The following is a 27,295-nucleotide window of genomic DNA, read 5'->3' on the forward strand; positions in this document are numbered from 1 at the left end:
GGGATCTGCTGGGGAAAGACGCAGATCTGCTGAGGACAAATGGAGGGCTGTTATGAGGGGCCGCATCCATGGTGTTCAAAGGGGTTTGGGTGCGCGGATTGGGATGGAGGATGCTGCTTCCCCCCACTCTCCCTCCAAGGAAGCGCTGTGGGATCTTCACAGGGGGCCAACCCAGCTCAAGACCCACACGAGCTCTTGTCCCACTCAAGGATGCTGCGGCGCTGCTCAAGCAGGGTCTGCCGGGCCTTGATGCACGGAGGACGACGGTGGCTTGAGCACGGTGGGGAAAGGAGCCACCGACCCTGGGCCCATGTGCCTGGTGCTGCTGCCCTCATCCCATGGCTGCTCTCCCCATAGCCGGTGCTGCCGCTGCGGCCGTGCTGTGCTCAGGAGCTCTGCACCACCTACGCCAGGCACTGTATTCAGCAGGCACTGGTGAGTGCCGGGGCTGGCTCCAGGCGCCCGCAGGGAGCTGGGTCTGTGCTGGCTCCTCAATCCACTTGAGGCTGTCTCTATTGCGGGCTCACCGCACCTGAGCCCACACCGAGGTACCCCTGGGTCACAGCATGTAGGCAAAGAGAACATCCCCCCCCCCTCCTGACAGATCAACCCCCTCCGGAGCAGCCCCGATGCTCCTCTTGGCACAGGGATGCTGCATTGGTGCTTTGAATCAGCTACAGGGGTCAAAGCCTCCTTGAGCCCGCTTACAGCTTCCTGGAGACCATTCGGAGATGCTCCTGCTGCCCACCATGTACGGAGCAGCTCTGGTTCAGGATGAGCAAGCTGCTGTTGGGGTGAGATGTGACGCACTTCGGCTGCTGAACTGCAACAGGGGCTTGGTGCTGCTTAAGCTAAAGAGTGAGCTGATCTGAGCTGAACTTCAGCTGCCTTGCGGCCGTGATGAGCTGGTAGCAGCTCTTCTCTTGGATCTAGAGCATGGTAGTGCATGGCAGTGAGAGGAGGGAGGTGGGGAATGAGAGTGGTGGCTTTGGAGGGGGGTTACCCTGCCCTTGCAGAGGGGTAGCGGGGAGCTCTCTCTGTTTCCACCACCTCCCATAAGGTGCAGGCTCCCTCCCTGCCTCGGTAGCATCAGGCAGAGCCAGCACATCCCATAGCCAGGCTCTCCCTGGGGTGTAAGAGCCTCAGTGCTCCCCGAGTTGCTGCCTGCTAGCAGCACGCAGGCTGAGCAGTGAGCATCATTCCAGCCCCCCCCCCGCAGCATCGTCCCTCCCAGGGACTTCCTGCATGGAAGCGACGAGGAGCAGCTCCATACAAGAGCAACCAGAGAGAAAAATTTATTCTTTTCCTTTATAAAACCTCTGCAATAAGTTATCTATCGGCAAGTATTTAAATTAAAATAAATTACCTCCGCTCTACGCTGGGGCACAAACGAGGATCTGTGTTCTCTGAAAAAATAGGCCCTACATCTCCAATGTAAGAGCTGGAAAAAAATATCTATGCTCGGTGAGGAGAACTCTGCAAGGGGCTGAAGGGGTTAAGGTGCGGTGCTGAAGCTGCCTGGCCCATGTGGCACTTCCACATCCCTAAGTGCTGAGAGCATCTTCATCGTCGCTCCAGTCCGGAGGAGCATCCGTGCCGAAGTACCGGTCACCGAAGTTCCCTGCGGGGAGGAAGGGAGATGCAGTCAGAGAGCAGGGAGCGCCGGGACCCATCCTGCTGGCCCCAGCAGGCAGGGAAACGGGAGCAGGTTTATCCGGCAGCTTGAGCAGCACCAGAGCTGCTGCAGCAGCAGAAGTGGAGCAGCCCGGAGGCTGCGTTAGCACCCGTTGGCAGGGGTGTTTCCTGACGCAGAGGAGGTGAGGACAGAACACAGGGAGCTTGGGTTGGAGGAGCTTGTTGGAGGTGGCAGCTTAGGGAATGAGGGGGGCACGGGGCTGCTCCTGACGGCCCAGCTCGGCTTCTCCATCTGGGGCTGGAGGAGGACCACGGGGAGCAGCTCCCTCTGCCAACAAGGCTGCGGCTGCATCGATTCCAGCACCCACGTGGCAGCAGGACCCAGGACAGGCAGTGGGTACCGAGTCCAATAAGGCCACGCTTAAGCTGCTGCTGACAACCAGGGCTTCACTTCCTCTGGTGAGTGGGCCAGAAGCACCAAACCCCCCCCCACAGCCCCCAAACCAGGTCATTCCTGCCCAGATACTCACCGATGCCAGGGATTATCCGGAATAGGTCATTCACCTTCTTGTCCACAGCAGTGGTGATGATCTTCACCCGGGGGAAAGCATAGGCGACTGAGTGGACACCCATCTCTGCCATCAGCAGGGAGAGGAGGAAGATCTTGTCTTCTGGGACATCGTGATCCTACCGTAAAGGCAGAGACACGTTGGGGTAGGGCTATCTATGGAACTTTATGGCCTGTTCCTCCAGCGAGCAGCATTCCAAGCACCCAATGGCCTTCCTGGAGCCACATTTTCTCCTCCCCTCTGTGGCCAGCTGGGGTTACTGCTCACAGAACCAAGAAACCAACTAAATCCCATCAGTTACTGCACGAGGATGGGGTGACCTGGTCAGCACATGGTTACGGTCACCCCAGCTTGCGCCGTCCCCCATCACACCATCCTCCCCATGGAGGAGCCAGCCTCACCCCACAGCCCCCCCCAGCATGGCCGTGCCTGATGTTCTGCGTGTTACTTGGGAACGAACCCCCCCCACTCCACGCAGCGCTCCCAGTGTTCTCCATACCAGCAGCACCCGCACTGCCATCATAGCCGCTGCGCCGGTGGACACGGTGCAGTCCATCAGGATGACGTGGTCTTCACTGATGTCCTTCGGCAGCCGCAGGTAATGGAGCTGGGCAGGGGGAAAGGAGCAGCTTGGAGCCTGCAGGCGAGCGGAACAAACCCGAGCCCTCCTCTTGCTGGGGGCCGGGGGGAAGCCTCCTTCCTGCATCTCCACCTCTCAGACCCCAGCTTGGAGCCAGGCGCGGGCGCACGCGCTCGGACCCCTGCACGCACAACCCTGCTGGCAAAGCCCACTTGAGAAGCTTTCAGCGCACTCCCCCCCCCGCCAGCACCAGCACTCCCATGGCTCAAGAGCTCCATCCGGAAAGCCCTGAGTCACCCCCGGCACCGCCCGTGGCACCGGGGGCCCTACCTCCGGCTCGCCCGTGTTGCAGTTGGTCTGGATGAGGATGGTCCCGATGCGCACATCCTTGCACACCGCGCGCAGCGCCGGCTCCATGGTCTCTCCCGCGCGCAGGATGGACACCCCGGTGATCTGCGGTGCATAGGGATGGGGCGGGAGCTGCACAGCACCCACATGGCACCGGGGCGGGGGGGGGGGGGGTGTCTCATGGGCAACCCCAAAGCACAGCGCTTCCGATGGGGTTGTGTCAGTCCTGGCTCCCCCAGTGCGAAGGCAACTGGGATGCAGAGGGATGCTGCTGGTGGCACCTTGGCCACCAGCCATAGGCATGAGAGCAAACACCAAACCCAGGCCTGCTGCAAGCCCCAAGAGGCCAGGGCTGCCCTTCCCCTGCATCAACGCGGCTTTCAGTGCGACCCCATGGGGTACAATCATAGAGTCATAGACTGGCTTGGGTTGGAAGGGACCTTAAAGGTCTAGTTCCAATGGTCAGAAATCGGACTTTTTGGTCTGAGCAGTACTTTCTGCTCCCACTTACTTGCTTCCCACTGTACGTCCTCCCTTCGTAGTCCTGTCCTTGAGGGGTCTGGACTGTGCAGCTCTGCAAAAGCCATGTGAGAAGTGTTAGCAGGGGCTGATGCAGCTCTCAGAGGAGGCACCCAGAGCCACGGCCAAGGGGAGCCTTATTCTGCTCCATGAGGAAAAGGCTGCTACGTGGGTTCGGCTGGAGGAGAAGCGCCAGGACAATCCCAGCTCCCCAGTGGGAGAGGAATCACAGCGCCTGGTGCCTCGCAGCTACAGCCCTGAACCCACCTGGAACGGGAGCAAGGAGAGCGCGTGCTCAATCAGCAACCGCATCAGCCGCTTGGAGTAGAAGATGAACTCGTCCCTGCTGGTCTCCTTGTTTCTAGAGGGGAGGGAAAGGCACCGTGGGCTGCGGACCAAAGCGTGCCCCGGGAGATGCTGACAGAGCCAGGGGCCGTGCGGACGAGGTCAACCCCTGCCCGGTGCCTTGTTTGCACGGGACCCATTGGAATCGCGGTGGAAGCTTGAAGGTAGAAAGCACAAAAGCTGCTGCCGAGGCCATGGAGCACCCTGAGCACGGCTCCTCCCCGCAGGGCCACCGTTGCCTGCCCTGTCCCACGTCCCCAAGGTGGATGTGGGAGCCCAAAGCCCAGCCCCATCCCACCCCGGGGCAGCCATAGCGGGGTGGGGAGGGCTTTACCTGATGATGGTGTGCATGCCCCTCACCTGAGGGGTGCTCTTCAGCACGCTGAGGGTCTGAGGAAGGGGGTGGCACTGATGGGCAGAGGCCAGGGCGGCCCTGGAAAGCAAAGAGAGGGTCAGGAGGTGCCTGGGCAAGGCTGGGGCACAGCGCACGGCCGGAGCCATCCTCCCAGAGGTCATCTCCCACTGCAAGCGCACAGCGAGGCCGTCCAGCCCTGCGATGGCAAAGGGACCTGCTCCCGGGAATGGTGGTCGCTGGAGCCAGAGGGACCCCGCGCACCAAGGACCTGCCCTTCCCGCTGGGCATCGTGGTTTCCATCGGGAAGAAAGGGGAAGGTAAAATCAAACCCTTCTCCTGCTCCGGAGTCTTATCCCTGGTGGGTCCTGAACTGATGGCGTGAGGAGGGGCTGCTGTGGTTGTCTCTGCCCCAGGAACAGGACAGGAGCCGGGCTCACGGTGTCAGGAACGAGACCACCGCAGAGAGGGCCTGGTCCATTCAGGGACAGAATTGACCCCAAATTGGGAACAGCTTCAAGAGTTCAGGGCCGGCCAGGGCTGGCTCTGTGTGACTCATCCGCACAGAACCAATAGCGGAGCTATTCTCGGATCAAGGGAACACCGTTCACTGGGAAGCACACAATGGAGCCCCGTTAGTCACCTCGCTCTTTGAGAGCGGTGCCATGAGATGAAGGTCACATCTACTTGGCTTCTACAGGGCTGGGCAGGATGGACGAGCAACTGTGTCTGGGAGGAGGGCTGGGGTCCGAAAGCCACGCATCAGATCACACACGTGCTGCATCCCGGACAGGGAGATGCTGGGAGGAGAAGGGAGCAAACAGACGGAAGCACCGGGTGATTGAGGCTCAAACCAAGCAGAAACCTGGGTTAATCGCACACACACAGAGGCACACAAGCGGGGAAGAAGACAGAGAAGATGCCTGGCAGGAATGGAGGAGGGCAGGGCTGGGTGACTTGAGGCCTCCATCCACGCAGCCATCTCCTGGTCTTGGCCAACCAGCACCAAACGAGACATTCCCAAGGCCTGCGGGTACTTAAGGGCTCCTTGCTTTTGCCAGCTCCTGCGTGGCTTCAAAGAGCCTCTATGCAGGGAGCGCTCCTGAGAGCCATGACAGCTCACTCCCGGCATGGGAATCGTGTTGGGATTGTGCTCCCGACACGGGCTCCTGCTGCCTGCAAACCCCATTGCCTCGCTGGGACAAGCAGCCCTCAAGGCCCTGGCCCTGCTGCCGCTGGAGCGAGCTCCCCGTCAGTCACCAAACCCGGGTTAGCTGCCCTCAGGGATGCTCCTGCACCAGGGATGTGCTGCCGGCAGCTCCCTGCCTTCCCTCTGCCAGACCTGGCCTGGGGATGGATCCTGGGGCACAGCCCTGCCTGAACCCACCCCAGGGATGCAGAACCGTGCAGCGGGTGAGCATCTGAGCCCCGTCTTTGGTAGAGGATGGAGCCTGCACGGGGCTGCCTGCTTCCAGGAGGGGCAGAGACTGACCCCCCCCAACACAGAGCCACACACTCATGGCCCTGATGGGTTTGCCAAGGTGACAAAGCGCTGCTGCCCAAACTAGAGGAGCTGTAGGCTCACAGCCCATAGGGCTGCCTCCTGCCCATCACAGCCCTGAGCCTCCCATGGGCATCCCTCCATCACTGCCAGGTCCGTGTCGCGCCATCCCACCACATCACGGCCCCTCTCCTGCGGGGTCTCTGTGGTGCTTCAGGTGAGACCCGGTGTGACCCGGCTCCTGCGCCTTGCTGCTGCTGCCAGTGAGGGCTCCCTGCTCTGGTACCCACCCTGGGAACACCTCTCCTGCATCCCGAGCTATGAACAGCCCCATGGGGAACGCTGCCAGTGTTTTGTCACCCACCCCTTCCTACAACACCCCTGCAGGGACTGGTGCTGGGTGCTGGATGCGACCCCAACAGCAGGGAAGCACTTAGTGCTGCGGGCATCCCCACCGGGAACAGCAGCAGGTCCCATCGCTGGGGTTGGGATAAAGATGCTCTCTCCAGTCCCTCCAGCCCGGTTTGTTCCGCACAGCCCCAGCAAAGCAGGACCCTGTGAGCCATCCGCCCGGGTTAGTGCCGCGGTTCACAGCCCCTGTCCCCATCCCTGGTATTAGTGGCACAACCAAAACCACTGCTGTTTGTTAGCGTTTGTCTCCTCACATATCCCAGCGCAGCTTCCTCTGGTCCCCGGGTGGGAGGGATGTTCAGGGACACAAGACAGGAGACACGAGAGTTTAAAGGGAGAGGGACAAACGTGACATGAAACAAAGGAGAGAGCACCGTCATTAGTCCAAGGGGGGAAAGAAGCCCCGACTGATCTATGGCTCCTGGACCTTCCTCACCGCCCCGCAGACCCCAGCGCTCCTCCCTGGGTGACCAAGTCAGGTCAGGGCTGCTCTGCATGGCTCCGATCCTGGCTCCATCCGCTCTCACCAGCCCGGAGTCACGGCAGGGACATTGTCCCATCCCTGCAGCTCTCAAAGCCCGGAGGGAAGTGCTGCAATCCCTTCCTCCAGCCTGCCCCGCATCCATGCGAACACACGTGGGTGCCCCCCTCCTGGAGAGAGGATCTGCTCCAGCCCTGGGATGCTGCGAGCACTGGGAACACAGGGAGAAACCCAGCTCTGACCAGGGAAGGAAAACCTCCCTTCCCTGAGTGCCTGCCCTGGCATCACCACCCCTTGGAGGTGGTGGAGCAGAGAGAAGAGCTCAGTCACCCCTCCATAACTGTGCTCCCTGCGGTGATAGCCCGGGTCCAGCCGTGCTGGGAGGGATGGAGGGAGCAGGTCGCTGCCACCACGACCTGCACGCAGCCTGGTTTGAGAGTGATGCTTCCTGTCCCCACCCCAGGACCACAATGGAAAGTTGAGGCGGGCAGCTCCGAGCACGTCAAGAACACGTTCCGCTTCGGAAACTGATGTTTCCCCCCCCTGCCCCCTCCCCAAGAACAAAAGCTTTGAAGGTAAAAAAAGCCAGAGGAAAGAAAGAAACAGAGGAGAGAAAGGGGAGCCCATCTCTCAGGAAGGCTTCAGGGAACATCCTCGGCTCTTTGTTGAGCACGCTATCAAGCAGGAAGCAGACAAGAGGCATCCAGCTACAAAGGAGCTAATGCAGTCAAGGCATTTCAAACAGGCACGGCGGCTGGCTTTCAGGGCTGACATTTCAAACAAGGGCTATTAAACTGCGCCACGGGTTGATATTTAAAGACACAACTGGCAAAGGGCATGCCAAGCTGATCCAGAGCTTGGGATGGGGGGGGGGATAGTGATGGGAGAGGGGAATGGGCTGAAACCAGCTCCGGCTCCAGGAGCTGGGCTGGCTGCTGTAATAGCGCAGGAGGGATGGGACCGGGCTGGGAGTGCTGCGTCCCGGTGGCAGGGCTGCTCCAGGAGAAATACTCACCTGGGCACGGATGGGGAAGGAGTGCCTGCACGTAATGACATGGTTAAGCATGCGGCAAGCCGGGAAAGAAATATCCCAGCTGCCAGGACACCAAGGTCTGACCTGTGCTCTGGGGGAAGACTGAGGAGGGCAAGGATGCTCCTCAGCAGGCAGTGACTACAGGAGGAGAACAGGTCCTTAAATGGCACCATTAAACTCCTTGGAATTCACCCGTCTGATCAGCTGGGAACGAGGGAGAGGAGCTCCCTGCCCATCCCAGCCACGCTCTGGGCCAGGAGAGGCAGCCGGGAGCACAAGGACCAGAGGAGCACCTCGGACTGGGACCAGATCCAAGCATCCAGGTTTTATTCCACCAGCTACAAAGGCCTCACTGCGTCCCCAGGGCCACCAAAAGGCGGTGACATCGGAACAACAACCCTGACATTTAGATGAAGCCATCCCCGACAAGAGCACAGGGAATTGCTCTAGATGAAAGGCCCGTGTTTGCCAAGCGCATCTCACTTCAATGCATCTCCATCCCCCTCGCTCCTCTCGGGAGCGCAGAGGAGCTGATGGGGAACCACAGCACAAGGATTCCAGGAGTGCAAACAGACTGGGTTTTGCAGGAATCTTCCTCCCAGACTTTATGGCATAGGCACAAATAAGCCCCTGAGCTTTGGGACATAAAACTGTGGCCGTGGTTATCCCAGAGTTACTTGTGCAGGTCAGAGGTCCCGTTCCAAACCTGTTATCCTGACACTCCCAGTACTTACTTGGCCTGTTATCAAATACCTGATATAAGGTGCACCAAAAAGTTGCCTGTGCTGAGTGCACTTTGATTAAAGAGGAGAATCACAGCAGAGAAAGGAATTTTATACATGTGTATATATATATATAACACAAGTATATATACATATATACATACATATATACATATATACGTGTATACACATACACATCCATCTACCCTCTTCATGTTATCGCTGCCCTTTTTAAAGCACCAGCCTCCTCTCCATCCCAAAGGGCACCTTCCCACCTCGACCTGCAGACACACAGGGAAGCTCTCACTCTCTGCAGGTAAACGTCAGGCCCCGTGTTGGGGTCAGACAAGCCAACAGCAGTAAAACAAAGCACCCAGGCTGGAGCAGAAACAAGTCAAGCCCTTTCCTGTTCATCTCAGGTATTTTAAAAGCTTCTTGTACGGCCAATGTGAATTTTAGGGTTACTCAAGTGTCTCTGTGCAGCGACGGAATCTAAATGGAAACCCATTTGCAGTAATGCATCCCCTCTGCTTCCTACACAAACACCTGGGAGCAGGAGAGCTGGAGCCCCATCTGCATCCCCACGCTGAAGAGGCTGAGTAAATCAACGTGCACTTTATAGCATCCATCCGCAGACACTGCCGAATCAGGAATCCTGCTGGATCAGGGCACAAGAGTTCTTGTGGTCCCCAGGCAGTCGCTGCAGGGCCTTTAGGCACTGCAGGGAAGCGGGTACCTCTCTCCGTGCTGAAGGTGGGACTCATCAGGCTGGGAGCTGAGCATCTCTGCATGCAGCAGGGACCCAGGGCTCCCGCCACCCTCGAGCCACATTGGTTAATCTGCTAACTGATAGTTAATGATGGTTAATGATGGTTAACCATCAGGGATGGAGGATGGCTCTGATGGTGGGAAGTCAGAGAGAATCCCAGGACGCAAACCTCCCCTCTTGGGGGTCCCCAGCTCACAAACCTGCTCCTGCCCCACCTTCAAGGCTCAACCCCTGCAGGATGAACACATCCCTAGGGAACATCCCTGTCCCTGCTGGTCCCAAAGACAAGGACAAGGCAGCTTCGGTCTCGACTGCAGGTCAGGGTTAGGCCAAGCAGTGCCTGGCATTGGAAATGCCTCTGGCTGCACAGACAGGACAGAGTTAGGGGCTCTTACCTGACACTGAGTTCACGCTGCGGCAGCAACACAAAGACACAATGCAACCGGTATTAAGCATTGTCAACACCAGGGGCGATTCAGGACAAAAGAAAAGGAGAAATAGGAATATTTTCCTGCATTCCCAGGTAGGCTTTTCCCCTTCTTCCCCTCCCCAGGTAAATGAAAGCCCCCCCAAGCCAACCCCTCACAGCAGCACCCTGGCGAGGAGGTGCTGTGGTTGCTGGCTGCAGTGTCCAGCCAGAGGATGGGAGAAACATCCATTGCCCACCTCCTGGCCTGTGCCCTCCTCATCCCGGTGCTAGTGACAACACCGGGGCTCTGATCCATGCTCCCATGACCTAGACTTTCAAAGCCAGCTTCCCAACCTGCCAGACCTCAGTGCTGTAACTCCAGGCAGCTGGAAGGTCCCAACTGCAGCCCTATGGAGCACGGGATGCTCCGGGATGGGGTCCTGCCAAGATGCCTTTGCCTAAGAGCGGTCCCTTCCTTGAGGCACTGGGAAGCACGATGCTGCCATTGCCAGCTCCCATCAGGGGCCAAATGGCTCCTGCTGCCTGGGGGCTAGGAAAGGCCTGCAGGAATCACGCCCTTTACTACTTTCAGGTGCTTCCAACTCCAGGTCATGCTCCTTGCATCGCTCTGAGCACCTCCACCAATGAAACATCCAAGCTACAAACATGGGGCAGGAGGTGCTGCTGCTCAGGAACAGCAACACCATTGATCAAACAACAGCAGTGATCAATGGTGCCAGGCTCAAACCACTGGTCAGGACTGGCCCAGGACCCCCAGAAGATGACTCGTTAAAGCCAGCGATGGGGAAGTGATGGAGCAGGGCTTGGGTGTCAAACATGACAGGACTTTGGGGTTTGAAACCCATGGTTTGCACCCAATGCAGAAGTGGGAAAGTGGGCTCTTGACTGGCAAGACTGCAGCAGTGTCTGCAAGGGGGTGAAGATGAAAAGCCAGAGAATGAAGTATTGCAGGGTTTGGGGTGATGCTGGCTCTGGAAGGGCTGCAGGCAGGGAGGCACATCTCTCCCTGTGCAGGTACATCACTCCCTGTACAGGTACATCTCTCCCTGTGCAGGTACATCACTCCCTCTGCAGGTACATCTCTCCCTGTGCAGGTACATCACTCCCTGTACAGGCACATCTCTCCCTGTGGAGGTACATCTCTCCCTGTCAGGTACATCACCCCCTGTGCAGGTACATCACTCCCTGTGCAGGTACATCTCTCCCTGTGCAGGTACCTCTCTCCCTGTGCAGGTACATCACCCCCTGTGCAGGTACATCTCTCCCTGTGCAGGTACATCACATCACTCCCATCACTGGAGGACGGCTGGTTTGTCCCCAGATGACCTGCTCCCAAAGGAGGGAAGGAATCTGCTGCTGGACCAGAGGAGCCCTGCACTAACAGAGCACAGGGAGAAGGCAGCCTCCTTCCCTGAAACACAGGGAGCAGGGCTGGGAGGAGTGCATGGGGACACATGTCCTCACACGTCTGGAGCACAGGAGGAAGCCAAGCCATGACCATGGCACCCGGAGCACTGCGTCCTGCAGTGGCACCACTGTGAGCAGCCGCAGGACCAGGCAGATCTTACCTCCTCCAGCTGGCTGTGGACGTGCTGGACAATCAGGTCGATCGCCACCGTGTTTCCACTGCCTGGGGTGAACCAAAAGCAAAAGAGACACGGCCTGGTCAGGACACGGAGCCAGCAGTGCCTGGAACAGGTTTCTTCCACAGGTTTAGATATTAGGATCTAATTCTGAGGGTGCTGAGGCGCTGGCACAGGGTGCCCAGAGAAGCTTTGGCTGCCCCATCCCTGGCACTGCTCAAGGCCAGGTTGGAACTGGATGAGCTTTAAGGTCCCTTCCAACCCAAACCAGGCTGGGATTCTAAGAAGTCCCACTCTGTGTTCAGACCCACTCCTTACCCTGCTTCCCCAAAGAACCCTTCCCTGGAAAAGCAGGAGACATTCCTGCTTCGATGGAGTAAGAAATTAAAAAAGAAATCAAAATAATACAAGAAACAACCATAAAAACAAATAAAACAATGCGAAGATTACAAAATTCTTATTTAGCAATCTGTTCTTGAAGGCACCTCCAGCTTTCAAACCACTCAGGTGGTTTGGTGAGGGAAAGGTGCAGGTTTTCCCCTTGCAACCTGCTTTTGGCCCCACGGAGACATGAGGCTGGAGGGACCTTCCCTTTGGCACAGCATCGCTAGGGGCAGAGGGATGCGGTGCCTCCGGTGCCGGTGCGGCCGGCGCGGTACCTCGCGGGACGACGATGTCGGCCAGGCGCATGGTGGGCTGGATGTACTGGTCGAAGGCGGGCTTCACAAACTTGTTGTACTGCTTGATGACGCCCTCGATGTCGCGGCCGCGCTCGCTGATGTCCCTGCGCAGGCGCCGCACCAGGCGGATGTCGGAGTCCGTGTCCACAAAGATCTTCAGATCCAGGAGCTGAAACGGGAACGAAGCCCCCCCACCCCGCCCCGGTTCGATGGGTAACTCAAAGAGAGCTTCTCCCCCAGCCGCAACCTGAGCGCTGAGCCCCATGCGCAGCGCAGCACCGCTATAACAGAGCTCAGCTCCGATTCGCCTTGGGGAGCTTTGCTTCGGCAGCCCCCTGAAGCCAGCAAACGCAAAGCCCTCACTCTCCTGACCCCGGTCCTCCCCCAAACCCCACCTCCACATCCAAGCAGCTCCCACACTTCGGATGCTATTAAAGAGCAAGGAGGAGACAGGGAATTTAATACCCACGGCACATTTCATCCCTGGCTTAACCCAGCAGCGCTGGCTTGTGACGCTGGGAGGGAGCCAAGCACAGGGGGGTCAGCTCACGCCACTGCCCCCAGTTGTGAGACAAGAGCAGGGATGCTCTTGGGAACCGATTTTCCCAGCTGCCCACTGGAGGTCATCCTTGCTCCAGGAAAGTGCAACCCGATCCACTGGGAAAGGAGGAAACTTCCTGGGTGAGCTCAGCCGAGTGTGCGCTGCTCCCTGCTCCTGCAGCACTGCTCATGTTATCCACATCATTCCCAAGACAGCCTCACGCGCTGGATGAGCCCCTGCTAGGAACACCAGGCTTCGTGCGGCAGGACAGCAGCTTTGCCCCTGGCTGTGCACGCATCCCGCATGGAGGGGGGTTCCTTCTTATCTATGCACAACCACTGCCAGGGAGCAGGTCCCTGCTTGCTCCTAGTACCTGGGAATGAATGGCTGCGACCAAGGTGTCTCCCTTGGGACTCTTTGTGCTGTGGCATTGGGCTGCAGAACAGGGGCTGCGGCACTTGGGCTTCCCCAGAAGCAGCTCCAAACCCTTCCTCACCTTCAGGAGCTCCTTGTCTGCAAACGCCATGATGCCTTCGAAGATAATCACGTTGGCACCGTACAGGGTTTTCTGCGGGGTCAAAAGGATGCAGTCAGGCACAGAACACATGCGCAGAGACATCCCACGCCCAGGCATCTCTCTGGGCTGTTAACGACTGTGACAGCTCATCCCAAAAATGCACCCACAAAATCCAGTGCTGGGGGGGGGGGTTCAGTCAACCCCCCCCGCTTTGTCCCAGCCCCTCAGCATCCCGTACCCATTCCTTCTTCCGGCTGTGGGTGGTGAAGTCGTAGATGGGGATCTTCACGCTCTTGCCTTGCTTCAGCTTCTTCAGGGTGGCGATGATGAGGTCGAAGTCGAAGGCGTCGGGGTGGTCGAAGTTGAAGTCATTGCTGGCCGCCTGCTCCTGCTGCTGCTTGGTCAAGACCTGCCCACAGAGGAGAGGTCAGCGCACGGGGCCATCCCCATCAGCAGCCTCCTTCCCTTCCCACCGCCCCCCCAGCGACCTCTGCCCGTGTCCCAGGAGCCAGCTGAAGGGGAAAACACGAGGCTGATGCTAAAGCCCCATCGCGTTTCCCATCAGGATCGGCCTGGGCGGACAAGGGCAGCCTCACCTTGTAGAAGGAGTCCATGGACAGCAGAACCACCCAAGGGACATCGAGCGCCTCGATGATCATGGTGGCCACCGTGGTCTTCCCAGAGGCGCTGCCTCCTCCCAGGCCTGCCAGGGGAAAGGGGATGAAGGCACCAACCCCAAGCATGGGCTAGAGCCCTGGTCCTGCCCTGCTGGGGGAGCACCCGCAGAGGGACAGCATCGAACCAGAGATTCCCCTGAAGATGCCGAGCGGCACGAGCTGTACCTGCCAGCAATGAGCACAGCAAAGGCTGGGAACCCTCTGTGTAACAAAGGGAGAGCCGGCACCAGGACCAGCCCAGGGAACTCGTAACAACCCCAACAACAAGAGCAGAGGGAACAACGAGCACAGACCGTGGTGTGCCCAGGGCCTGCTGTAACCCATCACCCCCATCCGCAGGCTCAATCCCATGGCTCCCCCTCAACGCTGCACTGACCACGGGCACCCTCCCTGCAACTCCCAGCCTGGAATCAGGAGCCAAACCTGCTTGTGGGGCAGGAATCCCCTCCCGCTGCCGCTGCCTACCTATGACAAAGGCCTCTTTGGACTGTGTGCCGTGCTCGTTGTACCAGGGCGGCCGCCCCGCTGTGTAGATGGTCCTCTTGCTGGTCCGCAGCAGCGGGGGCTCCGACTTGCACTGGCTCGTGGTCCGCTTCCGAGGGGGCTTCGTGGAGCCCACGGGTGGGTACAGCCGGTCCAGGGACTCGGCGCTGCTGCTGCTGGGGATGGAGAGAGGAAGGAGCTCGGTTACCAGCGGTGGGGAAGGGGCTGCGTTCCTGGGGCATGGAAGCGGGGTCTTCATGGGATCGCACGCTGCATGCGTGAGGGATGCAATGGGAAAGGGGGAGAAAGTGCACCCCTGCTGCCGGCGCCCATCCCTCTGCGATCCCATGGCAAACATCATGGAATTGTCATACAGGACCAGTTTGGACCTGGAAAAGGCATCGCTTAGGATCATAGAACCATAGAATAGTCAGGGTTGGAAAGGACCTCAAGATCATCCAGTTCCAACCCCCTGCCATGGGCAGGGACACCTCACACTAAACCATCCCATCCAAGGCTTCATCCAACCTGGCCTTGAACACTGCCAGGGATGGAGCACTCACAACCTCCCTGGGCAACCCATTCCAGTGCCTCAGCACCCTCACAGGAAAGAATTTCCTCCTTAGATCCAATCTAAACTTCCCCTGTTTCAGTTTGAACCCGTTACCCCTTGTCCTGTCACTACAGTCCCTAGTGAAGAGTCCCCCCCCAGCATCCCTTCCTGCAGCCCTACTGCTTGGGGACCACCTGTGTTAATGAACACGCCGGTGAGCTCTCTAAAGCACGGACAGGGGCTATTACAGAGGGCAATAACCTGCCCTGCTGCCCTTAGGGTCCTTCCTGGGGGATGGAAGCCCAACACACAAGCTCCAGCCCATCCACCCGCACCTCCCAAGCACTCCGCACCCACTCGGAGCGCTCCATCCCCACCCAAACCTCTAATTCTCCCCCATCTTCAGGCCTGAACCTAAGGGCTGCCGAGCCCTTCACAGCCGCTTTGCTGTGCTTGCGGAGCCCTGAAGCCGATGAATGCCTCCCTCTTATCTCCCCTCCCACCACAGCCCCAGGACGGGAGAGGCACAAAGCACCCTGCGGAGCCCGTTCCAGCTTGGCAGCGGGACAGCAGCGGCGGGGAGGTGCTCGGGGTGCCCTGGCCAGGAGATAAGCACGGCCATGGCGGGGGTTATTTACACCAGCTCCTGCTCCTCCCCTGCTCACCAAGGGCTGTCTCCTCCCTATGAGAAGGGCCAAAGGGCGCTCCCTGCTCATGCAGCTCCTCTGCCCATCCGTGACAGGGCTGGAAGTGAAACCGATGCAAGGTCAGAGCATGGGCACTGCAGGCTCCAAACCCAGCACGGGTTGGTACAGCTCTGTGGGGCTTTTTGCTCTTAACAGGGCTTAAAGTGCAGGGCTTTGCAGCTTTGGGGTTGGGTTTAAGCCGGGTTGGTATGGAGGTTAATTCCCTTCCCCTCTCCCAGCCTTTTTTAGGGTGATTTCAGATAAAATGGAAGATTTGGGAGCAGCCATCTATACAGGACGGGATCCCGGGATGGGATATCTCTGAACACACGTTCTGTGACCAAGCAGGATCCCACTGGCACACGATGCTCATCTCCCAAACCGGCACATCCCTGGCATGGAGACAGGGATTCACTGGGATTTACTGAGCTCCTGCCCCTGCCCTGGGCACCCCAACCATCACTTGGGAGGGACACGGACCTGCTTGAGCCAGCCCAGAGGCCATGGAGCTGCTGCGAGGGCTGGAGCAGCTCTGCTCTGGAGCCAGGCTGAGAGAGCTGGGCTGGGGCAGCCTGGAGAAGAGAAGGCTCCTGAAGGGGAGACCTGAGAGCAGCTCCAGTGCCTGAAGGGGCTGCAGGGAACCTGGAGAGGGGCTTGGGACAAGGGCCTGTAGGGACAGGCCAAGGGGAATGGCTTGAACCTGCCCGAGGGGAGACTGAGCTGAGCTCTTAGGCAGAAGCTCTTCCCTGTGAGGGTGCTGAGGCGCTGGCACAGGGTGCCCAGAGAAGCTGTGGCTGCCCCATCCCTGGCAGTGCTCAAGGCCAGGTTGGACACAGGGGCTTGGAGCAAGCTGCTCCAGTGGAAGGGGTCCCTGCCCGTGGCAGGGGCTGGGGCTGGAGGAGCTTTAAGTCCCTTCCAACACAACCCATCCCGTAAGGAACGCAGAGGAGCAAACCCAGACCGGGTGTTCCAGTCTCCCTCCAGCAGCACTGAGGCACCGTTCGCTGTCCCCATCACAGGGCTGACAGCCGCCGGTGCAGGCAGGCATTGCTTTGGCTTGACGGAAGCAGAGGTGACACAAACACAGTTGTTTACCAGGAAATAAACCGTCTCCTCTCATCCGTGTCCCAGCCCCTCTCTTGGGAATGCGCCTGCTCCAGAGCCTGGGGCTGCTCAGCTGGATTTCCTCTGGGAATGCTGCCGGTCTCCATGAGACAGGCGAGCGCTGCGGGATGCTCGGGATGCTCTGCTCTGCGGAGTAAGCACTGCCAGGGATGGGGCAGCCACAGCTTCTCTGGGCACCCTGTGCCAGCGCCTCAGCACCCTCACAGGGAAGAGCTTCTGCCATAGATCCCATCTCAGTCTCCCCTCTTCCCTATTCCAAGAGTTCCCAGGCTCTGCCCCTTATCCAAACACTTCGGGACTTCCACCCAGCTCCAGCTCTACAGACCCCTGCCCGCACCATCCCTCCCTATACGAGACGTGGATACTCGACACCCCCAACCAGCCCTGCCCATGATCTATGGCAGACAAGCCGGGCCGTGGGGAGGCTGTGGGGCTGCAAAGGTCACTTTCTCCTAATGTTACACTGGAAGCATCGCAGACGCTTTCCAAGCCTGCCTTTGCCAGGAAGGGCCTCTCCTCCCCTCCGAAGGAACGGCTCATCCCAACCATCCCGCTTGGCCGTTTCCTCCTATTGCTCTCTAAGCCACAAAGCCCATGCAATGCCCCCTGCCTGCAAGTAAAGCCCCCCGAGGAAGGGTCTCTCTAGGTCTGTAGGCAGTTAATGCTGTTGCTCTACCCAAAGGATGGTCCCTGTCCCATGCAGAGTGCACCCCTGGGTACCAGCAGCACCCCCCAGCAAGGTGTATGTGAAGGAAGCATCTCCCTGGGCCCGGTGACCCCTCTCTTAGGAAGCCTTCCTGGCTGCCAGCGTCCCTCCCCGGACCCTTTGCCCTCCCTGTAGCTGCTGGAGGGTGCCAGGAGGAAGCCGGATCCCATGGGATGCTCAGTGGTGGGGTCTGAGGGAAGTGCTTCGGTCTCTGTCAACCCAAGCGTGGATTTACCGGGGTGAGAGGGGCACCGCTCTCCCCTTTCCCATCGCACTCCCATCCCTGTGCCCTCCGTGCTGCATCTCCCTGCATCCCACCGCCCTCCATTCCCGACCATCCCAGATCCATGCCGGGTGAAGGCGAAAAGCAGCAGGTCCCAACAGATCCCATAGGAAAGACGACAAAGCCCCAGCCGTGAGCTTGGAAGCAAACAGCAGCGCCCATCCTCATCCCTGCGCCCCACGAACACCAAGCACGCACCCACCCCTCCAAATCCCCCATGGGATGTGTCCCATAGGAAGCTAATCCTTCCCTTGGCTGCTGCCGGCGGGGAAGCAGGAGCAGGACACGGGGGTTGGCTGCAGCACGCAGGGACTGACGGCAAAGGGGTGAAACACACCGGACCCCCCCCCAAACCAAGGCAGGAACTCACCCACCATCCGTGCCGAGGGCCCAGCACCCCGAAATGCGGACACTGGAGAAGGCGGGGGGGCTGCTCATGTCCCCAGCAGGGCTGGAGGGGGTCACCCCCTGGCCCCCAACCTCCTGCTGCTACTGGTGCGAGGGGACAACGGGGGGGCCCTGGTGAACCTCGGTGCACGGAGCCATGCACAGGAGGGTCCCCAAAGCACGGGGACAGGCACGGACCCCCCCCCCCCAACCAACGCCAGCAGCTCCGGGGGGGTCAGGGATGGAAGATGGAGGAGGCAGGAGGCTGCGGGGGGAGCGTCGCTGCTGTGGCTGTGCAGTGGCCGGCGCGCATTAGAGGATGGCTTAACCCCGGATTACGTTCATTACCTGATATTAATAGCACTGGCTTGATTAGAGACAAAGCGGGGGGGGGTGTGGGGGGGTGAGGTGACACCTCCCCTCGCCGCCCTTTGCACAGGGCAATAAACACCAACCCCCCCCCCCGCTCCTTGCGCCTCTGCATCCCAGGATCGGGCTCGCGCAGCTCCCTTTGGATGTGGGGGGCTCAGTGGGGACAGCGCTGCCCCCCCAGCCGGTGAGTGCATGGCTATGGGGAACGGGGAGGAGGAGGCTGAAGGGGGGGATAGTGCGGGGTGGGGATGGAGGGGGAGCCCCCACCAGCACCCCACATCCAGCCTATGGAGCCCAATGAGGATCAGGGTGCTGCTGGGGTGGGGTTTGGAGCAGGGTTTCTCCCACTCCCATAGATCCCAGCAGAAGGAGATCCATCTGGGATCCCCCCCCCGCCCCCGGAGCTCAGCTCCCAAGGGAAGAGCTGCCCCACACGTCCCCTCGTCCCTGGGATAAACAAGTGGGTGAAACTCAACACTCCCGGGCTAAGAATAACGTCCTGCTGGGTGCTGAGCCCTGCAGGATGCACACCCCCCCCCCCCCCAGCATCCTCTCCCTGTGCCAGGCAGGGCAGGGAGCCCGGTACCCAGTGCCAGCAGCACCCGGAGCTGGACACAGCCAGGGTGGGGATGGAGACCCCCATAGGGACAGGGCCAAGGGGAATGGCTTGAACCTGCCCGAGGGGAGACTGAGCTGAGCTCTTAGGCAGAAGCTCTTCCCTGTGAGGGTGCTGAGGCGCTGGCACAGGGTGCCCAGAGAAGCTGTGGCTGCCCCATCCCTGGCAGTGCTCAAGGCCAGGTTGGACACAGGGGCTTGGAGCAAGCTGCTCCAGTGGAAGGGGTCCCTGCCCATGGCAGGGGTTGGAGCTGGAGGAGCTTTAAGGTCCCTTCAACCCAAACCAGGCTGGGATGCTCTGGCACCGTGGCAAAGGGTCCTGGCGCAGAGCAGCCGGCACCACGGAGCGCTTGGATCCTGGGACAAAGAGGAGGTGGTGGAGGACGCCCCAAAACACCAGGACAAGGTCCTGGGGTCACCAAATGAGCCCTGGCACAGTGAGGTGAGAGCTCAGCTCCAGCGCACCCACCATGAGCGGGTACGGGGAGGATGCTCCCCACTCTCAGCATCCAGCAGAGGTGAAGGCCTGGGGATGGGGCTAAAATGGGGAGAAAACCCTTTCCTCCTCCTCCTCGTGTTCCAGAGGCTGGGAATGCGTGCTGCATCCCGGTGTCCTCAGCAAACCCCTGCTGAACGTGGGGGGCACCAGCCCTCTCCTGCTCCTGCCCAGCAGCAGGACCCGCAGAGGAGAACATCACCCAGAGCACATCTGGAATGCGAGCGCTGACGGAAGCCAGGGACAAGGCGCTGCAGGAGCAGCGGGATGAGGATGGGAGCAGCGAAGTGAGCGAAGATCAAAGGAACCTTTCCCCATCCAGGATTTCACTCGGGCTCCCCTCTCCCTGGAAAAGCTCCTTCAGAAGTTCGAGAACACAATTCCCTTGGGAAGCAATTCCCATTCCTTCTCACAGAAGAAGCAAAAGACAAGGGACAAGGAGCCTGGAGGCCCGGAGCCCTTCCCAAGCAGACATTGTTCCTTATCGCACACACCCCAGGGCCCTTTTTCCTGCCTTTGTTCCAAAGCTCCAAGTGATGGGAGCAGCATTCCCAGCGCTCAGCCGACATCCCAGACAGGGATGGGAATCTCCTGCACTGGCTCCAAACCCCATCAGTGCCCGAGCCCCCCTCCTGGCATGAGCTCCTCTGTAAATCTCTGCTTCCCAATTCCCTTTCACACCTCTGAGCTCCTGCACAGGCCAAAATTCCTGGGTTTTGGATGTTTTTTCCTTCTAGATGATTTTTAAGCATGGATCCATCCCTTCTATTTGCAGCCTCCAGGAACTGGGCTTAAAATTGGGAGAAATAGGAAAGCCAGCACAACGGCTGGGTCCCCTTTTCCTTAAGGTGCTGGGAAGATGCTCACTGGGCTTTCCTTGGGATTTAAGGATCATTTTGGTCCCTATAAGCCATAAATTGCTGGTGGCACCAAACCAGGAACCCCCTGTGCAGGGATCTGGGTGAGACAGGGATGGAGCCCAGCACCCTGTGAGCAAGTCAGGCCAGAGAGGATGATGTGCAGGGATTCCATAAGGAAAGGCTTCAGGAAGACCTAAGTGTTGGGATGGAGGAACTTGCCCAAGGGATGGAAAGACACAGCCATGGGATGGAGAAACTGAGCTGTGGGATGGAGGCACCCATCCAAGGGATGGGGAAACACAGGAATGGGATGGAGGAATGCAGTCATGGGATGGAAGAACCCACCCAAGGGATGCAGAAACACAGTCATGGGATAGAGGAACACAGCCATGGGGTGGAGAAACTGAGCTGTGGGATGGAGAAACCCATCCAAGGGATAGAGGAACACAGCCATGGGATGAAGAAACTGAGCTGTGGGATGGAGAAACTGGGCTGTGGGATGCAGAAACACAGCCATGGGATGCAGGAACATAGCCACGGGATGAAGAAACCCATCCAAAGCATGGGGAATATGCCCAAAGGATGGAGAAACCATGGTGTGGGATGGAGAAACCAAGCTTTGGGATAGAAACTCATCCAAGGGATGGAAGAACACAGCCATGGGATGGAAGAACTCCATGGGATGGAGCGACTTGCCTACCACTCCACAGCCATTAGCTCCAAGGTGATGCCCAGTTGCCCCATGGTGCTAACCCCCCTGCAAACCCATCCAACACAGCTCCCAGTTCCCCCCATAGACACACGCTTAGATGGGGTGGGGTTTGGGTGGAAAACACGCAGTTTCAGCTCCTCCAACAGCATCTCGTGCTGCTTGTAGCCAAGAGGGAAAACGCCTCTAAACGCACGAAGGAACAGGGAAATAAACGGGATTGGGGGGGGGGGGAATGAATGGGTGGGGATGAAGGGGAAGGGGTTTGGTGCGGGAATAGGAAGCAGCGATGGGATGGGGAGGCCCCATTCGCGGAAGTGGCATCGGGGGGACGGGACCGCGATCGCAACGCCCCGGAGCCGCCGAAACGGCGGCTCCGGGGCGTTGCGATCGCGATCCCGTTCCCGAACGCTTGCAACGGGTCCGGGTTCGGGTCCTTACCTATCGTGCGGCTCCGCTGGAGCCCCTTCGGCCACCGGGGCAGCGGCCATGGCGCTGCGGGGATGGGCGGGATCGGGGCGGACGGAGGCGGAGCTGCCGCAGGGATGTGCGGGATTTGTAGTGCGGGGATGGAGAGGGAGAGGGGTTTAAGGGGGTGCTATGGGGTGTAAGGGGGTGTTATGGGTGCTGTGGGGTGCAGATGGGTGCTTTGGATAGGGGTGGTTTGGGCGTCAATGGGTGCTTGGGGTATGGGTGGGTGCTGTAGGATGCAGACGGTGTGGGCATGTTGGGGTGCTTTAGGATGCAGTGGGGGCTGTAGGGTGTATGTGGGTGCTGTGCGAATGGATGGGTGCTGTAGGATGCAGATGGGTAATGTAGGATACAAGTAGACAGTGTGGGCATGTTTGGGTACCATAGGATGCAGATGGGGGCTGTAGGGTGTATGTGGGTGCTGTGGGAACGAATGGGTGCTGTAGGATGCAGATGGGTGCTGTAGGGTACAGGTAGATAATATGGGCATGTTTGGGTGCCATAGGATGCAGATGGGGGCTGTAGGGTGTATGTGGGTGCTGTGGGAATGAATGGGTGCTGTAGGATGCAAATGGGTGCTATAGGGTGCAAGTAGATGGTGTGTGCATGTTTGGGTGCCATAGGATGCAAATGGGTGCTATAGGGTGCAAGTAGATGGTGTGGGCATGTTTGGGTGCTTTAGAATGCAGATGGGGGCTGCAGGGTGCAGATGAGTGCTGTAGGATACAAGTAGATGATATGGGCATGTTTGGGTGCTGTAGGATGCAGGTGGAAGCACGAGTGGGTCCATGATCCCCATCACCCTCGGGAAGCGAGACCATCCATAGGAACCATGGGATGAGTGATCACCACCACGGGGCTCAGCCTGGCGCTTACCTGGATCCGGAATCAAAGCAGACGTTAGGAAGAGAAGAGGGATTTATTCCTATGGGCGTTCAGGGGGTGCGCTGGGACATGATGCTCTGTCGCATCAGGGACAGATTGCAGGGGGGGGGTTGACATGAGATTGGGTGCTGTGTGCACGGTAAATGCCGCACGTACCGAGCTCCCCATCCCCGTTTTGGGATGCACCAGGATATTCCCTCAGCCACCCCCTGAGGAAAGAGAAACCCCTCGGATCCCACTCCCACCCCTCCAACGACCTGCACAATAACACTGCTGCTGCTGCTGCTGATACAAAATCCATACCCATTTATTGATGGAGCTGTTCAATACATCCAGCCCAGCGCCCGGGCACGGCTGCACAGCACTGAGGAGGGGTCCATGGTTACCAAAAACAGAGCATCACAAACAGGGAGTTTAGTATAAGATACTTTTACTGTTAAAACAATTCCATCTTTTTGCAAATAAACACTTTTTTTTTAATATATATATTTATATATTTATATATATGGTTACAAGTGATAAATTGGATTTTTTTTCCTATTTTTTTTTTCCTTTTTTTCCCCTCCCCCCCCCCAATACACTTATGCACTAATAACTGGCACCGACGAGAGACATCCGGCTGTGCCGTGGGATGGGTGGCTCCAGGAGGGAAAGAAAAGAACAAAACGCTCCCAATGCCCCTGGATGCGATGCTCCAGGATGGAGCAGCTCCAGCTCCATGGGGCTGCCCATGCCCGGGGGTGCTGGGGGGTCTCTGCCCCCCATTTACTTACTGTGACCGAGCCCATGGGTCCCACCACGCCACCTTCCCCAGCATCCCTCTACCCTTGTTGGCTCTATATTAACCCCATAGCACTGAGGACATGGGGGGGGGCCTGGACCTCAGGGTCTGCAAACCTCCATGGACAAGGGGATGAAGGGGAAGGATGCGTCTGTCCCTTTGGATTGAGGTGAGGTTCTCCCCGTGGTCACTGCCTCACTGGGAGCACCCGAATGGGCACAACCCACAATCTCTGCTCTCGTGCCATAGGATGGGTATTCCCAGCATCACTCCGGAGCCTTCCATGGCCAAGCAGGAGGGTAAAGGGTGTCCCATGGAAAGGCGGTGATGGGAGAACGCATCCCTCTGTGCGTGATAGGGAAAAACACCTTTTAAGGGGAAAAATATACCCTGAAGATTTCACTTCCTCCTAAAAGCTCCCATTTGACCTCAGGGGGCTGAGGAGCATCCCCAGCTCCGAGGTGATGGGGACAGCATCTGCACCGGGACCCCCATTCCCACTGCCCAGTAATGACATGTTAATGGGAATCGCGCCCTGTGCTGTGCCCAATGGGAGGTGCTGGGGATGGATTGGGGTGAACATCCAAACCCGCAGCCTGGGACACCCAGGGCAAGGGAAGGGAGCTTTGCCAGGGGGTTTCCCCCATGGTGGGGCATGGGTTCGGGATCCAGCGGCTCCCTCCACTCCTCCATGGAGGTTGCAGGGCCCAGCTCCATGTCTGGTCCTTGGCTCTGCCCATTCTCCCCTTCCCTTACACCCAACAGCCACAATGTGCACCCCGAGCATCCTCCTCGGGTCCCTCACCCCGGCCCTTCCTGCAGTCCCTGCTCTGGCACAGCCCAGGACAGCATCACCACGTCCCCATTGTGACAAAGACCAACAGAGCTCCGAGCATGCGGGTCCTGCTGCTCCCAACCTGCTCCCTTCCTAGCGGGGCAGGATTGGTCCCAGCATCACCTCCAAAACAGATCGGATGGAGCACAAGCACCAAAGCAACCAACGGAGCTTCCTCACCCATTGCTCCGAAGCCCAGGAGCTGTGGCTGGAGCAGGAGCTCTGGCTCCCATGGGAAGAGCCCTGGCTCCAAACACACCATCCGCTGGGGCTGCCCCATCCCTGGCAGTGCTCAAGGCCAGGTTGGACACAGGGGCTTGGAGCAAGCTGCTCCAGTGGAAGGGGTCCCTGCCCGGGGCAGGGGTTGGGGCTGGAGGAGCTTTAAGCTCCCTTCCAACCCAAACCATTCCATGACTCCAATTCCATGCTGTGCCAACCTGCTCCCGGAGAAGGGCGTTAATCACAACCGAACAGCTCCTTGGAGCAGGGAAATGATCCCAAGCCTCCAGTGCATGAAGAGCAGGGAAGGAACCTGAGGGTTGAGGTTGCAATGGATTAAAGCAGAAGCTCCGAAGCTCTCCCCACCCCGACGCCACCTTCCCAGCTCTGCACAGGGGAAAACCAAACTCAAACTAAGGATTTCCATCCCATTACTGAGAGGAAATGTGCCCGATTCCCGAGGACAGAGGTAGCCTGGTTTTGTCTGGAGACAGACACATCCCGCTCCAGGGATGCTTCCCTCCAGGCCGGAGCGAGGTGGTACAATGGTGTTAGCACAGAGGCAACGGAAAGCCCATGGAAAACGAACAAGCAAAGGATGGAGCATGGGCAGGGGCTCTCCATCCCCGAGGAAAGAGGCCGGGGGAGCTGAGATTCACCCATTGCAGGTCCCAGCCCCATGGACAAGGTGAGTGGAAGGAGCCTGGGCAGCGGTTGGGGCTCAGCCGAAAGCAGGACCCGCGATTGTCACTTGGTGCTGCCGCCCTGTGCCCATCACACACCTCCTGTGCCTGCAGCTGGGGACAGAGACCCTGCTTTGGGCCATCAGCACCTTTGGCATGGGGACCCTGAATCACCCTTTCCATCAGCTGCTCCCCTCTGCGGCTCAGCCACCACAGCACTGCCACTGCTGCTGCAGCTCCTCCATCACCCCGCTCCGTGCTCACGCCATTCCCAAAACATTCAGTTAATCCCTCCAACCCAACCCATCATCCTACATCCCCCTCTCCCATCCCCTTCCAGGGATGCTCACACCTCCTGCACCCCCTCCACAACCACAGCCAGCCCCATATGTCCGGAGGATGCTCGGCCAGCTCCATGCCTCATTCCACTGCCTGGAACAACCCCTTGCACCGAGCCAGCCACAAAGCCAACACCGCAGGGCAGGTCCCTGCTGCACCATCCCAAGGAAAGCACCACCAGATCCCGCCGGCATCCTCCTGCCATCCCTATGCCCCTGTCTGGCTGCATGCATGGGTCAAACCCTCTTTGGAAACATCACCCTGGGAGCTGGGATGCAGCCTGGAGCCTGCCTGGACAGCCCCCAGCCCAGCACATGCAGCCAGAGAGAGCCCAACCAAGGGCATCCTGCTGCTATTGCACTTCTCTTTCACTCAAGCGTCACCCGTTTGGCGCAGGGAGCAAGGAGGGAAGTCAGGGAATAGGGAGGGAAGTCAGGGAACAGGGAGGGAAGGGCCGGGCAGGGGGTATGTACATGGGCAGGGGGTGGAGAACGGTCCAGCTTGCTCGATCCGGTTGTTTTTCCAGTGTGAAACAAGGGCCGGGATTTGCTCCAAGTGGTTCCATGGGATTTTCTGTCCCTTTTTTTTTTTTTTTTTTTGCTTTTCTTTCTTTTTTTTTTTTTTTTGTAAAAAGGGGGTGGGGGGGTGGGGGGAGGTGGGATTGGAAAGGGGGGGACAGAAAACCGGGACCCCCCCACCCTGTTACCCTGGGCTGTAAACGAATCCTCGGAGAGGAGTCTCTGAGCTGCTCATTTCTCAGGCATTTTAGTGGCTCCTGCCTTGCGCTGGCTCGGGGGCTTGGGGCCACGCTCGTCCCCCTCGGGGCTGCCTCTGGAGCCTTCCCAGTGCTCGAGGGTTTTCTTGTGATTAGTCTTTGCTGCCACGTTCTCTCTGCCCTTCGGGGACGTTTCCGGAGGCCTCTCCTTGGGTTTCCTCCCCCTTTTCTTCCCGTTTGTGCTTTTCTTCTTCTCCTCTTTGCTGGAAGAAAGCTGTTCCCTGCTCTTCTTTTTCCTGCTGGCCTCTGAGGAGGTTCGGAACCAGTTCTGTGCCCGTGGGGGGACACCGGGGTTAGTGACCGTCCTGGGGCTGTCGCCATCACACACAGCCCATGCATGGACCACCTCATGCCCCACTGGTATCACTGCTCTGCTGGCCAGTGCTGAGCAGCCACAATGGGCCCTATGGGTGACAGGCACCCAAGGGGGACAGGGATGTCCCTCCCAGATTACCACAGCACTGATGCTGCTGTCTCTGCTCTTGGGAGACACAGATGGATGGAGCAGGGTAGCCCGAGGATGGGTGTGATGGAGCACGGACCAGCCCAGAGCATCCCCATCTGCTTCCTTACCTCGGAGTGAGCCTTGATGATGTGGTACTTGACCCCGCTCTCGGAGCTGAACTCCTTCTGGCACAGGAGGCAGCGGTACTTGCCCACCGAGTGGTCCCCCTGCAAGACAAGAGCATCCTCCTGCAGCCCCATGCAGAGCCAAACCCATGGTGACCCCCCATCCTGCTCCCCCTCTTTGAGGGGAGACTGATGCTTAAACCTCAAAGCACCGTAAAAGAAACACTCATTTCTAACACACCAGATCTCTGCCAGCCCTCAGTTCCACATCCATTTCAGCCCATACTGGTTGCGCTGCAGCAGTGCCGATGGTGGCACCAGGTCGAGCATCCAAGTGCCAGGCCCTGTGAGCCCGGAGGGCAGCAAGCAGCCGGTTTGCTGCCTGTGTGTCCCCACCACCAATTACAAGTCACCACTGACACCGTGTGTGTGCCCCCGGCTGTGCAGGAGGGCGGCCGATTGCCCCATTTCCTCTCCATCAGCAGATCTGTGATCTCCTGGGGCTGAACCACATCTAATTGATGTCCAACAGACTCACCTCCTTTTCCTCTGAGGCTGTCGGAGATGCAGCCACTGCTGGATTCCTGTCATTAGAGCCCTTGTGGGGATGACTGATCTCCTGCTCTGCCGCAGTTCACGGCACGGCGGAGATAATGCGCTCTCTATTGACGAGGGGTTTATGGATGGGCCCCTCCAGGCGATGTATAAGCTCCCTGGGAATTCCTCCGTGCTGTAAATCTGGCCTTAAGACAGGTCTTTGATTTCAGGA

At 58.8% G+C, this 27,295-nt stretch overlaps 2 protein-coding genes and 1 long non-coding RNA gene across 10 annotated transcripts in view; 1 reads left to right on the top strand and 2 right to left on the bottom strand.

The window, feature by feature from the left end:
* Positions 1-1,270: 1,270 nt before the first annotated feature.
* Positions 1,271-21,482, bottom strand: UCKL1 (uridine-cytidine kinase 1 like 1). Of its 6 annotated transcripts, none has more exons than XM_065691788.1 (15): positions 21,410-21,482; positions 14,159-14,352; positions 13,613-13,719; positions 13,255-13,425; positions 12,996-13,067; positions 11,938-12,127; positions 11,264-11,325; positions 6,515-6,534; positions 4,331-4,429; positions 3,919-4,012; positions 3,644-3,706; positions 3,115-3,237; positions 2,704-2,811; positions 2,166-2,322; positions 1,271-1,621 (listed from the first exon to the last, which is right to left on the bottom strand). In XM_065691788.1, the coding sequence occupies exons 1-15, from the start codon at positions 21,457-21,459 to the stop codon at positions 1,545-1,547; spliced, it is 1,587 nt and encodes a 528-aa protein (XP_065547860.1). In that variant the 5' UTR covers positions 21,460-21,482; the 3' UTR covers positions 1,271-1,544. The 6 variants fall into 6 exon arrangements, with proteins under 6 accessions (XP_065547860.1, XP_065547861.1, XP_065547858.1 ...); XM_065691789.1 differs by having other exon boundaries at positions 14,159-14,349; positions 21,410-21,481; XM_065691786.1 differs by lacking the exon at positions 21,410-21,482 and adding an exon at positions 17,900-18,081 and having other exon boundaries at positions 14,159-14,349.
* Positions 18,313-22,808, top strand: LOC136020606 (uncharacterized). Its single transcript, XR_010615418.1, has 2 exons — positions 18,313-18,472; positions 22,201-22,808. It is a non-coding gene; the product is annotated as an uncharacterized LOC136020606 (long non-coding RNA).
* The window catches only part of ZNF512B (zinc finger protein 512B), a 29,732-nt gene continuing 25,174 nt past the window's right edge, over positions 22,738-27,295 (bottom strand). For all 3 annotated transcript variants that reach the window (XM_065691767.1, XM_065691768.1, XM_065691770.1), the window contains 2 exons: positions 26,530-26,628; positions 22,738-26,224 (listed from right to left, as the gene is read on the bottom strand). In XM_065691767.1, coding sequence (XP_065547839.1) covers positions 25,931-26,224; positions 26,530-26,628 — 393 coding nt within the window. In that variant the 3' untranslated portion in view covers positions 22,738-25,930. The remainder of the gene's footprint in view (positions 26,225-26,529; positions 26,629-27,295) is intronic.

Source organism: Lathamus discolor, chromosome 11 (assembly GCF_037157495.1).
Source record: "Lathamus discolor isolate bLatDis1 chromosome 11, bLatDis1.hap1, whole genome shotgun sequence".
Taxonomy (NCBI): Eukaryota; Metazoa; Chordata; class Aves; order Psittaciformes; family Psittacidae; genus Lathamus; species Lathamus discolor.